The 16,158-nt window shown below is 49.1% G+C and overlaps 1 protein-coding gene across 2 annotated transcripts; it reads left to right on the top strand.

Moving 5' to 3' along the window:
- Positions 1-2,076: 2,076 nt before the first annotated feature.
- arhgap28 (Rho GTPase activating protein 28) lies at positions 2,077-16,124 on the top strand. 2 transcript variants are annotated; one of them, XM_084702867.1, is made up of 15 exons: positions 2,077-2,371; positions 8,407-8,588; positions 8,748-8,992; positions 10,251-10,461; positions 10,701-10,879; positions 10,982-11,147; positions 11,292-11,383; positions 12,579-12,656; positions 12,783-12,942; positions 13,115-13,197; positions 13,297-13,494; positions 13,622-13,765; positions 13,958-14,085; positions 14,437-14,489; positions 14,726-16,124. In XM_084702867.1, the coding sequence occupies exons 1-15, from the start codon at positions 2,223-2,225 to the stop codon at positions 14,830-14,832; spliced, it is 2,175 nt and encodes a 724-aa protein (XP_084558993.1). In that variant the 5' UTR covers positions 2,077-2,222; the 3' UTR covers positions 14,833-16,124. The 2 variants fall into 2 exon arrangements, with proteins under 2 accessions (XP_084558993.1, XP_084558994.1); XM_084702868.1 differs by lacking the exon at positions 2,077-2,371 and adding an exon at positions 6,477-6,607.
- The last annotated feature ends 34 nt before the right edge of the window (positions 16,125-16,158 follow it).

The following is a 16,158-nucleotide window of genomic DNA, read 5'->3' as shown; positions in this document are numbered from 1 at the left end:
ACAGAACAAACAATGACTCACACCAGTTCTCAAACCACCTCTGTAACACTGCTGTCCATTGGCTAACGGGGTTCAAATTATATCCTCCCATCGCCTTTAGTGTGCCCCCACCCCCACCACATTACCATGACTACACCATTACTACAGTACTGTCTTGGCCACAGTTACCCCAAATGTAGGGCTCTGATCAGCCTATCACAGCTTGGATATAAGAGTAAGGCTAGGGGTGGTAGCCCTGGAAACAACATCCCATAAAACCACTTACCAGACAGAAGTCACTGACAAAGGAAAACTCAACAAGGTCTAGCAGAGAAGGAGGAGGGGAGGGCTGAAAGGGCAATGCTTTGCCCCCCCCCCCACTCCCTCCATGTCAGTTAACCATGGAAAGGAGAATGGGAAAGTAGCTACATGCTATACTAACAGAATAATCTATCCACTTTTGAGATACTAAATATACAGTATAATCATAGTGTTTTTCCTCCGGTCTTCCAATACACACATAAACCCACACACTAGCCAAGGAGACCAAATGGACACCAAAACATTGACAGAGAAAGGTTTGAATTGCAATCAAACCTCTTGATCTAAATGATTTATGAGTGTGACAGACAGCAGCGGGTTCTCTACCAACACACACACACACACACACACACATATACCGTAATCTCTCCCTTCAGAAATGTGATACTGCCAGTCTGCCTTTGAAAACAAGCTTGTTTAATAAAGAGAGTGAGTGGTCCAGGAGGGAGCAGTCCTCTCTTTGGTATCCTGCTGCTGTGTCCCATGTCTCTGCTCACAGCTCCATCTGAACCCCTGAACCCCCACACTCCAACCCTGGACCTGTCTCTCTCTCTCCTCTGCCTAACAATTATTTATCACTTCATCTTTCCCTCCTCTCTCTCTGTCTCTCTCTCTCTCTCTCTCTCTCTCTCTCTCTCTCTCTCTCTCTCTCTCTCTCTCTCTCTCTCTCTCTCTCCCATCCCTCTTCTCTCTAATTTCTGTATTGAAGGTCTGTACTGTTCATGTAAGTGTGTATGGAGAGGGGTGCGGAGGGGGGGTTCAGGATTCTTGGAGCCAGAAGCCTTGTGCTCATTCTCACGTGAACCAGGTAAAGTATAAGATGCAGGTGCACTGAGAAATGGTGTGTGCGTGTGTCATGCTTAACCATTCACTCTGTCTAACCCCTGCTGTATATCTAACCGTACCTCTATTATGTACATGTCTAATCCTCCCTGTACCTCTACAGGTCACCCCTATCAGATGACAGCAGGGGAACCCCCCAGTGGTCACATCATTGTCCCCCCCTTTCTGACCCCTAGTGACCAAGTCCTGGTCTCTATGGGATGTATGGTCTCCATGGATACGTCCACTATCGGGTGTCTTTGTGAAGAGGGAAAGCTACCCCACATGGTTTACCCCATTGTCACCTACTGTGCGTGTGTGTCACATGAACCCTAGGGAGATCCTGGGGACTACAATGGGATCGATTCCTCATGGGGTCCATTTAGTGACTGGTGGTGGTCTGGGAGCAGGGGGGGTTCCCTGCCTCGCTTGGCTCAATTGAAACCTGAATGAACATATGAACATTTAATGAGAAGGGGAGAAGAATGGAGGAGAGGAAAGTAGGGCAGAGGAGAGGAGAAGAGAGGAGGAGGAGAGGAGAAGAGAGGAGAAGAGGAGAGGAGAGGAAGAGAAGAGAGGAGGAGAAGAGAGGAGGAGAGGAGAAGTGAGGAGGAGAGGAGAGAAGGAGAAGAGAGGAAAGTAGGGCAGAGGAGAGGGCAGTTTCAGGTCACCACTCTGACCTGCTCCATGATTAATGATTAATATGTTTCATGATTGGGCTATAGGACCAGACAATAAAGCAAATCCTAATCCAAAACCTTATCCTATGACTCCGGTATGTAAACTTAAAAAAAACAGATTTGGCTGGGTCAGGATAAAGTAAACGCGTGCTGGTCTGTGTTGACATTTAGCCCGTGATCCAATTTGCATGTGGAAGTGTGTTTTATGAAAATTAGTCTGGTCTCCCGTCTGATTGGTTGACTAGAGCGACAGCCCCCGTTTGCTTAATTCCAATGGTGTCGACTGTCTGTCAGTCAGCGCACGAGGGGGACAGAGAAACAGACCGCTTTATTTATTTTTGTCACAACACAAGTGTGGCGGCGCGTGTGCCTGATGTGAAGTTCAATAAACTTACCGGTTGACGGTAGCCAGACAGACCTATGTGTAAAATGCTACTGTGGCGATCAACGGCGATGGAGCTGACGGATTCTGGTGGAGTCACCCTGACCGGCTATCATTCATACGATCCCAGTATACACGTTGCGGAGGACATCTACGTTTCCCCGGTGTCTCCTGCAAGTTTCAGCAGGTACACACTTACTGTTTAGAAAATTGTCTTACAAACTCGTTAACGCTACTTCAGGATGAGTTTCCCGGTGAGGCAGTGAGGTGGTGTGGTAGTCCCATAGTGGGACCGAGAGAGAGCGTGGGAAATAGTTTTTAACGGTGGTATCTGTGGTAACGGGTTTAGTGCTCCATTATTTATGTGATGAGAGAGTTGTACCGCAGGGCGCCCCCCTGACGGCTTGGAAAGAGTTTATGGAACCGTTACTCATGTGTTTCTCATCCTCTGTTCATCTTGTCGGGTGTGTGTTTCTCACTTCTGACACTTCTGAACTGAACTTTCCAACAACGCGTGCACGCGCTTGTCTGTGCTCAAGCGCACGTGCGTGTGCGGTGGCATATGGAGCAATACCTAACCCTAACATTCCAACAACAGCCAGTTCAGTCACGTGACAGGCGAGAATGTGAGCAGCTGCTCCAATTGGCCAGCTGTGCGGGTCATGTGTCATTGTGGTTGTGAGGTCATGATGAGCTACTTTGGCACTGTCTCCAGCTGCCACCATTGCCCCAGCAACAAGGCATGACAACCCCTCCCTCACCCTCAACCTATGCCCTTACTTGACCACCCCTCCCTCAGCCCCCACAGTAAAGCACAGCGGTAGAGCACAGCGGTAGAGCACAGCGGTAGAGCACAGCGGTAGAGCACAGCGGTAGAGCACAGCGGTAGAGCACAGCGGTAGAGCACAGCGGTAGAGCACAGCGGTAGAGCACAGCGGTAGAGCACAGCGGTAGAGCAGGTGATAGTGAGGAGACTGATGGACTGCTCACTCAACCTCACTCATGTCCACGTTATTCCCATGTCTCAGCTGTGTAAGTGTGTATGTGCTTTTGTAGGTTGACCTACCATATGGGTCAGGCCATTTGGGCCATAGGCAGGATTACTTTCAAGAGAGAGAGAGAGAGAGAGAGAGAGAGAGAGAAACAATGAATGGGGTCAGGTGTCAGGGATGAATACAGCTTTTGTAGCAGCTGAATGAGGCTCTCTACTCTCTGAACCAACACTAATTAGCACTGGAGAGACACACTCTCATTCTGTCACACACACACACACACAGAACACAACAGACACACACACCACAAATAATAATATAATGCCCCCATAATTATAATGTAATGCCCCCATCACTGTGTGTTTGTGTTTGTGGTGGTGGTGGTGGTGGAGGGGTTGAATGGGCAACCATTATGTGTACATACAGTTAACTGCAGCAACTTGGCATTGATAGTGTTTGTGAACAAGTAAGGATATTAAACAGATAGTAAGTCTGGCATGGACAGAAACATCCACAACCATGACCCCCGAGGAGAAGGAAGAACAGAAGACCTGCCGTTTCCCTGCTGTCTGTCAGCCAATGGATGACAAGGATGAGGATGACATAGCAGTAACAGAATTAACAATATGTCATGTCCACTTCCTTTGGAGGTGTGAAGAAAATGTGAGCAGGTGACATTCCAAACAAACACACACACACACACACAGCTGTGTCCCTCCCTGCTGTACTTTCCCCCAGTTCTACAGTATCCTACCTGTAGCTGTACAGGGTTAGTTAGTGCTCAGCTCCCAGAGAAACCATAGCCACGCGCTCTGCTCTACTGGACAACCTCTGTTCTACCTCCAAGATTACTGGACTCTATCTCAGAGAAACTCAATTGGATTATATGTCAGAGAGACTCTACTGGAGTATATCTCAGAAAAACTACTGGACTCTACCTGATTCAGCTTGGAGTTTTTTTTAAATATAGATGTCATCATGCCCAGGTAAACACACTTAATAAGGGAGAGAGCAAATGATTGAGAATGAGAGAAATGGGTTGCAGAGAAAGGAAAATGATAGAAAAAGATAGAGGTCTGTAGTATCGGTAGATTACGGTTCACCATGGTTTCTCTAGTTAGTCCAGCAGGATTGTTTTGCATGACCAGTGTAGGGGGCTAGGGGAGAGGATTTGAATAGAAAATAATCACCACAAGGAAGACACACACACACACGCATACACTCATACACCCATACATACATTCATGCATATATACGTGCAAACGTACAGTAGCTTCAGCGTTTGTCTATTCTTCCTGCTCTGCGGGCCACACATCTGCAGACTGAATTATGTTGAACATCCGGGAATGGTGTGTGTGTGTGTGTGTGTCGGGGCACAAAAATTTAAATTTCCTTCAGTAAGAACATGAATTGAAGGTAGAACAGGGAAGTTCTGTTGCTTCTCCTAGCAGTACCACAGTCATAATGGATTCCTCTAATCCAGACGGCAGACTTGTTGTATGGGGTGGCTGTTTGCGTGTGATAGAGATACTTTTTTTACTTTTATGTTTCAGTATTTCTAGAAATACTTCTCCATTTTTTAGCTGGCACCATGGCAACATTTTGGCTAACCACCATTGAAATGGGTGAAACAGGAAGAAGGTGTTTTGTGTCACTGATCCTCTGCAGTGGGTTGTCCCATAAGGAACATGCATCTGACCACCTCTCACCCACATATTAAGCACTGCTGAGATTCCCACAGCCTTCACCCTGTAACCACACACACACACATATACACACACACACACACACACCCTGATGTTTTTTTAATGGTCTGGTATTGATTGGTTTGAGAGGTTGTTGTTGTTGTTGTGTGTTTGTGTGTGTCTGCATTTGTATTGTGTGTATGTCCAGGACCAGCCGAGGTTCTACCTCAATGACATCATCAGTGTTGAAATTAAAAAGGTTGGTGTCAGCATTTTACACCATAAGCTCCCGTAAACAGCATGATGTAAACTGATCTCCAATGTCAGACCAATCTAATCAATACCAATCTAATCAATATGAGAGAGGAATGGGGTTTTAGCTGATGATGGATAGAGAGAGAGTGAGGGAGGGATAGAGAGAGAGAGAGCTTCTGGAAGAGTTGGACAGGGAGGTGGTGAGGGAGGGAGGGAGGGGGGGGGGGGGCAGACGCCAGCCAGACTGGCATACTCATCTCGGAGCAGTAACAACCTGTAGCTCTAACAGACTGTTGACAGATGGGATGCTAGCCAGACTAGAGTGAGAGAGGAAAGAGGGTGAGGAGGAGGAGGAGGAGATAAAGGAGAGTGAAGAGGAAGAGGGGGAGGAAATATGGTGTGTGTGTGTGTGTGCTGGCTCCTTGGTTCTGCTGTTGACATTCCAGCAGGAATTGGGTCATGATTGGAGGCTCCCAGCTCAGATTACAATCCTCTCTCCGTTACTCTCTCTCTCTTCCCCTCTCTTTATCTCATTCTTTCTCTTTCCCTCCATCTGTCCGTCCATTTCCACCTGGTTCTGGTTAGTACTGACCTACATACCGTGCAGGGGGCCTGTACAGCTCCAGCACCGGTGTTTGTGTTAGTGTTGGTCCACACTGTTCTGCCCAGCTCCACACAGTTCTGCCCAGCTCATCAAGGAAAAGCTTAAATATTGATGTTTCTTTCCTACCTTCTCTCCTCTCCTTCTGGGTCTGCTGGGCTCTCCAGCGTCCATCATTAACCATCTCCAACTAGGCCCTTTGTAGCTGGCTTGGTGGTTTTGGTGTGTTTCATGTCTGTGTTTGCTTAGTAAACCATATTAGATGAGTCATAGAGTGTAAACACGACAGCATGACTATGGAGGGAGGGAGATGAAGCGAGAGAGGGAGAGATGTAAACACTAAAGAGCAAAGAGGATATTGAAGGAGCTGTTAGAGGAGAGGATAACATGACAGGCAAAGAGGATAACACGACAGGCGCAGAGGAGGATGGAGGAGGAGGACGAGAGGTGGACATGAAGTGAAATGAAATCTAGAGTGGCCTACCGCAGACTGGTGGTGGGGAGAGGGGGGATGTGGGAGGAGGGATGAGCTTGGGTTTCAGAGAGATCCTCAGTCCTCAGAAGAGGATATCCTGAGATGGAGCGCTGTCTCTCTTTCCCCCTCCCTCTCTCTTTGTTGCTCTCCCTCCCCTTCTGCTCTATCTCGCTTGCCCCCTTCAATCTCTCTCTCTCTCTCTGCCACTCCCACTCGTCCTGGCTCGGACAGCTGCTCGCTTGTTTAGCACACGGCTCTCTCTCTCCCTGATCATTGGAGTACCCTGCAGAGGTTAGTTTCGCTTGGTAGTTTAGTGGAGTCCAGTAGAGTTTAGTAGTTAAGTCGAGCTCAGTATGTTTCGAAGAGCTAAATAGAGTTCTGTTGTCTACTGTTCTGCTGGATGAACAACTGACAGGTACGGGCTCCGTTCTTTAATCTGGGATCTCCAGGGTAGACGGGTTACGCCGAGAGGGATATGCCAGCCGGGTGGAGCTAAGGCTGGCTCTGTTGAGGTATTGTGTGTATGTTTGTGTGTGTGTAAACTGTTGCGTGTGGATAGACAGGGAAGCTGAAGCCCCCTGTCTGCACTGGAAGTTTGAAGTGGATCAATGTGATGAGGATAATGTCCTATAGAAGGTATCGGTTGTGACTCACAGGAAGTGTTTGTGTTGATGATGATTTCTGGAAAAGGAATGGAGATAATGTAGTATGAATGGAATGTCTTTGAGACAATGCCCCTGTCTGTCTGCCTGCCTGCTTGTGGTGGACCACACACACACACACACACACACATGTTAACTACTATTCCAATGATAAGGTGCTAATCAGTTTGTGAGAGTGCGCATTTAGATAGGTTTGGAGTGCATATGTGAGAACCGGCTTTTCAACAGGCTGAGCATACCTCTTTCACTGTGTCAACATGCCTGATCCTCATGTGTACACACACACACGCACATACATTAAGAAGAATCTAGTTCCTCAGTTGAGAAATAGCAGCTCCCAAGAATACATGTTAATGTTGGGTGTATGTGTGTTGTCTGTGTATGTGGGTTCTCTAAGTGCAGCCTCGCTATAATTGTTCCATCCATATTCTTCCCTCTGAACATGAGATTCATCAGGTGTTGCACCAAAGGGGCCCCAGAGGAACCAAACCATTACAACAAGGCCCAATCAGCCAATATCCGGACTAGCACAATAATCAATATCAGCCCCTTAAGTGAAGCCAGGCCGGACGTCCTCTGACACACACTCGCACATATTGTCCTTATCAATTTTTCAATGTTTAGACAGTAGCAGTCATTGTTCAGCAATCTGATGAGCACATAGTCTGCTGTGTAGACAGGAGAGAGAGAGAGAGAGAGAGAGAGAGAGAGAGAGAGAGAGAGAGAGAGAGAGAGAGAGAGAGAGAGAGAGAGAGAGAGAGAGAGAGAGAGAGAGAGAGAGAGAGAGAGAGAGAGAGAGAGAGAGAGAGAGAGAGAGAGAGAGAGAGAGAGAGAGAGAGAGAGAGAGAGAGAGAGAGAGAGAGAGAGAGAGAGAGAGAGAGAGAGAGAGAGAGAGAGAGAGAGAGAGAGAGAGAGAGAGAGAGAGAGAGAGAGAGAGAGAGAGAGAGAGAGAGAGAGAGAGAGAGAGAGAGAGAGAGAGAGAGAGAGAGAGAGAGAGAGAGAGAGAGAGAGGGAAAGATGAAGTGATAAATAATTGTAAGTAAAGTAAGAGAGAGAGAGGGGAAAAAGTGGGAAAAAGAGGGAGAGGTTAAGGTGGTTCACTGTAGAATGCACTGAATGTTTCTATGGTGACTAGATAGGAAACCCCCACATGCCAGGGGAAGACTCTCCTAACCTCTTCCCCTCCTCCCCATGCTCCCTGCCCAGCCTCCCTTAGTCTTGTTGTTTTGCTGCATGTGGAGGGTGAGATAAGCAGTTGTGTGTGTGTGTGTGTCTGTGGGACCCAGAAGGCTGGTCATGAGGTCGCTAATGGTGTTCGGTCTTCTGACCAATCAGGAATCAGCCCTGGAATCAAAGACCTGTGATTTCAGCAGAGGTCTGCGGGATTTCGTGGACTATGATAGAAATCACATACACACACACACACACATACAATCTGGCAGATGAATGCATTGGACTGAAGATTGTCATGCGTTTGGCGAATTGGCCAAGAGTTTAGCTGAGCAGAGAAATGTTCACCCCCCGCCCCCACCCCCTCTTCTCCTAACTGCAGGAAGGTGCAGTACCAGGGCCCAGGCAGGATGATGACTCCCAGGAGCTTGTTGCTTCCCCCTCCCGCACCCCCCCTGACAGCCGACCCCATGGAGGACTACTGGAGCGAGGTGAAGAGTATAGAGGAGGGGGAGGAGGCCAGTGGGGGAGACCAAGACCTGCTGGAGAGAGCCAGCATGGACGGTACACACACACACACACACATTAACTTACACACTGATGCACGCACTACCGTGCACACACACACACTCACACACACAAAGGACACAATTCCCAGCTACTTATTCATATTTTGGATTGATGACTGATGACTGTACCTGGACACTTCCTCCCTGTCTGCAGAGGCGGAGCTGGAGGAGGCGTGGCTTACGGAGGCGGGGCTGGAGGTGCTGGTGTCGGGGGCGCAGGGGGAGGGGCCAGGCGGACCGCCGGGGGAGGGGCCTGTGGAGGTGTTGCTGTCGACGCTGACGCGCTCCCAGGCTGCCATGGTGAAGCGACGCGTGGACAACTACACCCAGACCCTGAGGAAGAGAAACAGGCAGAACACCAGGCACGTCAGAGATGTCTTCCCCACACCTGACTCCCCGGTAAGAGAAGCCTGACCTGTCGTTTTCCTGTGAGGAGGGTAGGGGGAGGAGTTGAGGTGGAACGAGACGGGAGGGGAGGAGTAGGGAGGACAGGAGTCCAGACGGTGTATTTCAGACCAGTCTACCAGTGGTCCCAGTTGTCAGGACGGATTGCTCTGTGGTTGAAACATGACGAGCTGTTTCTCCTGCCTGCCCAGGCAACTGCACTTCCACCTCCACAAATAGCCCTGTCCTACTGACTGAGGCAGGCCTGTAGGAGGGCCTGCGAAGGGAGGGTGACGGTGGAGACGGATGCACCGCAGCGAGATCCTCTTAATGATGGGTGTTAGCTGTAATGAGGAGAACTGGATCGCAGGTCGGGTTACAGGATGCAATTGAGGTTTAGTTTGACAGACTGACAGACAAACAGACTGTGAGACAGTTAAGTCAGTTTAGTGACACCTGACAGTTTGTAGCTGGAATTTGTGACGGACGGACGGGTGTTGCGGTTAATTCCATCCCCGTTAGCATAGAGGGTGACAGGTGACATGAGGTTCCATGGTGACTCACTGATCTGGCAGGAGGGCAGAGATATGAGTCAGACTCAGCTGGAACACACACGCACGCACTCATACTCACACACACACACACAAACAAGCAGTCAGTCTGCATCAACACTTATGGACAGATCAGCTTCAGTGTTCATCTGATCCTGATAAATGTGTGCTTGTTTGTGCGTGTTTCAGCTGACTCTAACTGAATTTGGCTCTGAGTGTGTGTGTGTGTGTGTGTGTGGGTACAACCTTTGCTAGCACCTGCTGGGCTCTCTGGTATCCTAATCTGAGTTCCAGAATGTTCTATTTGTCTGAAACTGTCATCCAAACTGTTTCTTTGTGCTTCTGGTTGACATTCTATTGTACCTTATATACACACTCACTCTCTCAAAAACACATTCTTACACAGTCCAATATGCACAAACAACCGACACCCCATGACACACTAGTCCAGTACCAAATGTACCAGTATTGTTGTTCATTGTGATGGTGCTTTATAATGATCATGCATCCTATAAACATGTACTTAAAATGTTGTATTGACTTGATGATGAAAATGTATCCTATGAGAACATCATGAATAATGTAATTTAGGGTGTTGGCAATAGTTTTGCCACCTTACAGCGATCGTGTGTTCTATGGTGATTATTATTATTGTGATTATTGGTACCTGAAAATAATGGTGGACATGTTGTTTATGATGATAATGTATATATTCCTTCCAGCCTGTAGACCCAGTGCCCCATGTGTCTCCTAATTCACCCAATGGCAACTCACCTTCAGACCAACACACCCCTTCCTTAAGACACACTCCGTCTAACAGACACACCCCTTTTCGTGGACGCCCCCCCTCCAATAGACACGCCCCTTCTAACGAACAAACCACAGCTCATGGTCGCACCCAAACCAAGACCATCCACAGAACCCCCTCTAGAGGTGAGTTCAGTGTGTCTCACTGTGCCCTAGTGACCACGAATGTGTGTGTGACTATCATCTAATGTGTGTGTGTGTGTGACTATCATTGAGTGTGTGTGTGACTATCATTGAGTGTGTGTGTGTGTGTGACTATCATTGAGTGTGTGTGTGTGTGATTATCATTGAGTGTGTGTGTGTGGTTATCATTGAGTGTGTGTGTGTGTGTGATTATCATTGAGTGTGTGTTTGTGTGTCTCCAGTGCGTCCTGCGTGCCCCAGCTTCCCCCCAGTGGAGGCTGCCTCGGAGCGTCCTGGCCCTCCGGACCAGCAGGGGGAGCTGCTGTGCGACGTGCCCTACTCTGAGGGCGTTCTTCCTCACCGCAGGGGCGGGGCCTGTCACGACTGCCAACGCCTCCGAAGAGATGACCCCAACCTGCAGGTGAGGCTGATCTCTGTTCTAATGTGAGCATCACGTATTGTTTTTACCATGATGGTCAGACTCACAAAGTGTGTGTGTGCATGCGTGCGTGTGTGTGTGTAGCCGTTCCAGCTGCCCAGGCCAAGGCTGGGTCTGACGTGTGTCCATGACCTATCCTGTGAGGACATGAAGAAGGTGGGCTACATCGCCCTGATAGAAATAACTACCTTCTACCACGCTATGGGCATCGAGCTCAAACGCTACAGGGCTGCTCGCAGCAAGGCCCGCGGTAATCCCGTTTTCTGCCTCTGGAGTTTTCAAGTTTTGTATTTTTGGGATTAAACGTTTATTTTAGAAGCAACTCGTTTTGATATGACTCAATTCTTACAGAATTTACATTTGGGTTCTATCTATCTTTCTGTTCCTTGCCCAGAGAGTGGCATCTTTGGGGTTCCTCTGACCACGCTGCTGGAGAGCGACAGGAAGAAGGTCCCTGGTTCTAAGGTTCCACTCGTCTTCAGAAAGGTACGCTTCTTCCCCCCCCCTCCCCCGAAACCCTCCCCTGTGGTATCCCAAACGGCTTCAGGGGTATTGGGTTCAGGAAATCCCTTCCTGCAGACTTTGAGGTCCCATGGGGCCTGTGTGAGCTATTTGAGACTGAGAGCTGCTGTGTTTGGACGTGGTGTCGGGGTGTGGGCAGCAGCTGTCCTCCAGCAGCAAGGCCAGACAGGCTCAGATCCAACCCCTGACCTTGGGATTGTCTGGATGCCCTGGGGCTTGGAGGAATAGCTGAGCCTGGGCCATCTGTTAGGCAGCTAGCTGTGATATCAGTATGCTGTGGAGAAAGGGTTTAGGGTTAGCTTAACTACTGTTTAGCTTAGTTTACTGTGGTGTAATCATCGAGCTGCAGTATAGAAGCTGACTAATTAAACAGGCACAGATATAGTAATGAGAATTCTGCTCAGTTAGCATAGTAACCGTAACTTGCTTAGTGTAGTATTCAACACATACTATGTGTAGCTAGCATAGCTAGCAAGGGATCTGATATGTTGGTCCTGCATCAGAGGCTACTCTGGGGGGCTGCTGATAAAGGCTGATCCTGAATGGAAATGCTGACTGGCAGTTAGGAAACAGTGGTGGGAGGGGGGATCATGTTGTTGCGAGAGAGAAGGGGGGAGGCTGTAGCTGAGACTGGTTTGTTTAGCTGGTAGTAGTGAAGGGGCAGGACTGTCTTTGATGGAAAAGATGTGTCTCTCTGTGGAGATAGGGGGAACTGGGAGGATCCGCCAAGTGTTGTTCTGGACTGGGAGTGATAACAACTGATAGGGTTCCTGTGACTGTGGCAAAGATAGAGGAGGGAGGGAAGAGGGAGGGAATTACAGAAGGAGGGGGAGGAGAGGGGCAGCTAAAGGTTATCAGGTTGCTGGCTCAGTCACAGTTTTTCCTTCTGTGTAGCATTCTATTCAAGACTCAGTCCAAGACTGTGTCCTGTGTCCAACACTGCCAAACTATTGTCAAACTCTCAGAGCATGTCCTTCCTCTCAACGCATGACTGCGGTTTGATTGACGGCTCAGAGATGGTGATGCAGTGATAAGATGGCTGATTTCCCTGTTGGCCGTGCTTCAGCTCTTACTCAGAGGAGGAAGAGGAAAGACAGGTGACATGTTTAAATGCACGTGTCGGCACACTTCTGATGTGTGTGTGTGTGTGTGTGTGTAGCTCCTGTCCAAGCTAGAACAGACCGGTTTACAGACAGAGGGGATCCTCAGAGTCCCAGGATCTGCTGCCAGGGTAAAGGTAAGACATGCGCACACACATCATTCTGGCACGCACACTCCACCTCACTCTCGTATACGCTCACATTATGATACGTATCACGGATATATACGATCGGCTAATGCCTACTCGTTGCTGTGTTTTCAGCATCTTCGCCAGGAGCTGGAGTCTAAGTTCTATGAGGACCGCTTTGACTGGGACCAGGTGAAGCACAACGACGCAGCTGGCCTGCTGAAGATGTTCATCAGAGAACTCCCCTGTCCTCTCCTCACACTGCAACACCTGCCTGCCTTCACCGCTGTCCAGGGTGAGTCACACACACACACACACACAACACGGAAATACACACGAACGCAGACACGCAAGCGCTCTCGACACACTCGGGCAAGAACACTTAGATTAACTGTCGACAGACGTAACGTGAAAACCTGTGTGTGTGTGTTAGTGGATAGTGAGTGTGTGTTCTCTCTGTCTGTCAGATATCTCCTCCCCCCTTCACCAGGTCCAGGCTCTCCACCTCCTCACCATGCTGCTTCCAGAGGCCAACCGGGACACTCTAAAGGTACACACACACACACACAGTCACACACACACCATCCTACATGTGTCTTGGCCCCCCAGTAAGCGTGTGTGTTGATGCGTGTGTGCGTGTGTGTCCCAGGCTCTGCTGGAGTTCCTGAGGAAGGTGGTGGAGTGCGAGCAGCAGAACCGGATGAGTCTGTGGAACGTCTCCATGATCGTTGCCCCCAACCTGGTGACATGTAAGGGCCACAGCCCCCGTCCTGAGGATCTGGAGGGGGCTGCAGGGGCCGCCGCCCTGGTCAGACTGCTCATCACGCACCAGGACCTGCTCTGGACCGTGAGTCAGAGACCCCCACAGACAAGAGAGAGAGACAGAAATAGAAATGAAAAAAAAACATGACAACATGTCTCTGTGTTCCTCAACCATCTCCTCTGTCTCATCTCCTCCTTGTCCTCGTCCTCAGGTGCCCAGCTTCCTGCTGTCCCAGGTGAGGAAGATGAACGAAGCGTCGGACCGGAGGAAGCAGCCGGGATCAGAGAAGAGTAAGAGGAGACTGCTGCCGCTCCGCAGGAGGACCACGGAGAGAGACAAGACACCCAGGAGTGAGGTGAGGAGGGAGGGGAGGAGAGGGGGGGAAGACAAAGGAGGTGTGGGGGGTGAGAGAGAGTGTGGGGCAAGGGGGTGCAGTCAAAGTGGGGATATCAGACTTCGAAGACTGCGGGACATTTATGTTGACGCAGCGTGTTGACGCAGCGTGTTGACTGCGTGTTGACTGTGTGTCGGCGCCATTCCTCCACAGGTGACCGACTTGCACGAAGGGGTCATCCGAGTTCACGCCCCGCTGCACACTAAGGTCTCCATGGCGATACTCCTGGACAGTGAGACTAAGGCCAAAGACGTGATGGCCCGCTTCGACTGTGAGAACGGGTCAGTTCTGAGTCAGCCCCAACCCTCATGCAGTACTGACATCATGAACCACATCCCCCCCCCAACACCACAGACAGCATTACCAGCAGGATGTATGGATTAGGATACATGTCAACATTATAGTATACGTTAACATCAACATGTCCAGGATCATCAGACACAATATCTCCTACATTATCAGACACAAAATCTTCTACGTTATCAGACTTGATCCGAACCAGTGCCAGACCCCCTCGAAGTTTCCTTATAGCAGCATAATCAACATTATCCACATTATATTGTCATCAGTTTTCATAGCTTTCACTAACGTCCTCACCTTCACCATAATCGCCCGCCTTGTGTTCTCCTCAGCCACGGCACGAGGAGAAGCAGGGCCTGTCTGTTTGAGGTGGGAGGAAACATCGGTACGTATCATTATCAGTGTCATCGTCAGTAACCCATATCGTTATTGTTGATGTCATTATCTTCTGTATATCTTTATCATTATCAAGCAATCATCTGTTATCGCTTTTGTTCCGGTTGGCATATTACCATTCATTCTCTTATTTGTCTTTAGATCAGAATGCTCTCTAACGTAATGTTCATCAGTGTCTCCGATTGCTCTGAGCTGCCCTGACTAACACTTCCTGCTTCCTGTCAGGTGAGCGCTGTCTAGACCCGGAGACACACCTGCAGGAGGTGTACCAGGTCAACCCCACCTGTGAGTGGGTGCTGAAGCCCAGCTCAGACACAGCTGAAGGTGTCTGAGCGTCACAGCACAGCCACACAGACACTGAGCCCACCTGGTCCTGAACACAACCTGTACCGCCAGTCCATCAACAGATACCTTATCCTGCCACATGCTGTCAACAGACAAACAGACTGAACAAACAAACTCAACTGTCGCGTTGACAGACCAAGCCATCTGACCAGACGAACCCTAACCCCGATCCAGATACCCGCAGCTCTGCTCGCCTCAGGCCAGGCAGGGCTACACTGCCCCCTGGTGGACAGGTTCCAGAGCCTCTCAGATGTTACGTGACTAGCGACCAAGAGTGCTGGTCATCATGGTTGTCTTGCACCAACCTCTGTGATGTCATACTTACCACCAACAGGAGAGGTCAAGGGTCATGATTGGCTTGACGGTCTATACTGACCTCGACCTGCCACAGTATCTCTATAACCACTAACCTATCTTATCTGCTTTTGTATTATTGATATCTTAATCATCATTATTATGCTCAGCTATAGGGATGTTTATCTGTGTGATAAGAGCATGCTGAGGCCTTGTAGGATGAAGGGGGACTTGAGCCTCTGGTCGACCCAGGCTGGTACCCCACTACTGAGGAGGACTAAACCATAGCACTTCCCCCACCTCCTCCACCACGGCACTCCTCCATGTGCCCCCTCCTCTCCTGTGCTCCCAGGACAATGTCTGGGAGGCTGATATGGAACCAACCCACTGCTGCAGTATGTTCTCACACAGCACGCTGCAGGCAGGACAGAGAGGAACTACAGGAAGTTGGGAAATAACGACAGGAAGGAAGGGATGGTACTACAGGAAGTTGGGAGCAGAACTACAGAGAAGAGGAGGTGGTCGTGGACTATGGAGTTGCCATATTAAAGTGTTTTGACAAGTGTTTGAACTTTGACCTTACTGAACCATGTTTACCTGCTGTGTGTATGCACATGTGCGTGTGTATGTGTGAAAGAGAGAGAAAGAGCAAGAGCTATGTTAACCCCAGTTTTTCAGTGCCAGAGTAGTCTACACTCTAACCCCAACACTGTGTACTTGGCCCCCATCTGCAGTATTGTGAGCTCAGTTTGAACCTGGTGTGTGTGTGTGTGTGTAACAAGGATGAAGTGCTGCATGAACAAACTCTGAATTTGCTTCTGTACAGATTTTTCATTTTTTTATGGTTTAAGATTATTATTTGTATTCTTATTATTACTATTATGACTATGCTCTGCCTGCTGCCGACCGAAGGCCATTTTGTTTGTCCCTCAAGGCTTCCTGTATCCATGAGTAACGGAATAGAACCAACTGAATCCAAATGGAATCCTTGTCTCTACTCTTTTTTAACATAATGTCCC

The sequence above is a fragment of the Hypomesus nipponensis genome, chromosome 8 (genome assembly GCF_054491055.1).
Source record: "Hypomesus nipponensis isolate SF chromosome 8, ASM5449105v1, whole genome shotgun sequence".
Classification (NCBI taxonomy): Eukaryota; Metazoa; Chordata; class Actinopteri; order Osmeriformes; family Osmeridae; genus Hypomesus; species Hypomesus nipponensis.
This window is presented reverse-complemented; position numbering and strand designations above follow the sequence as displayed.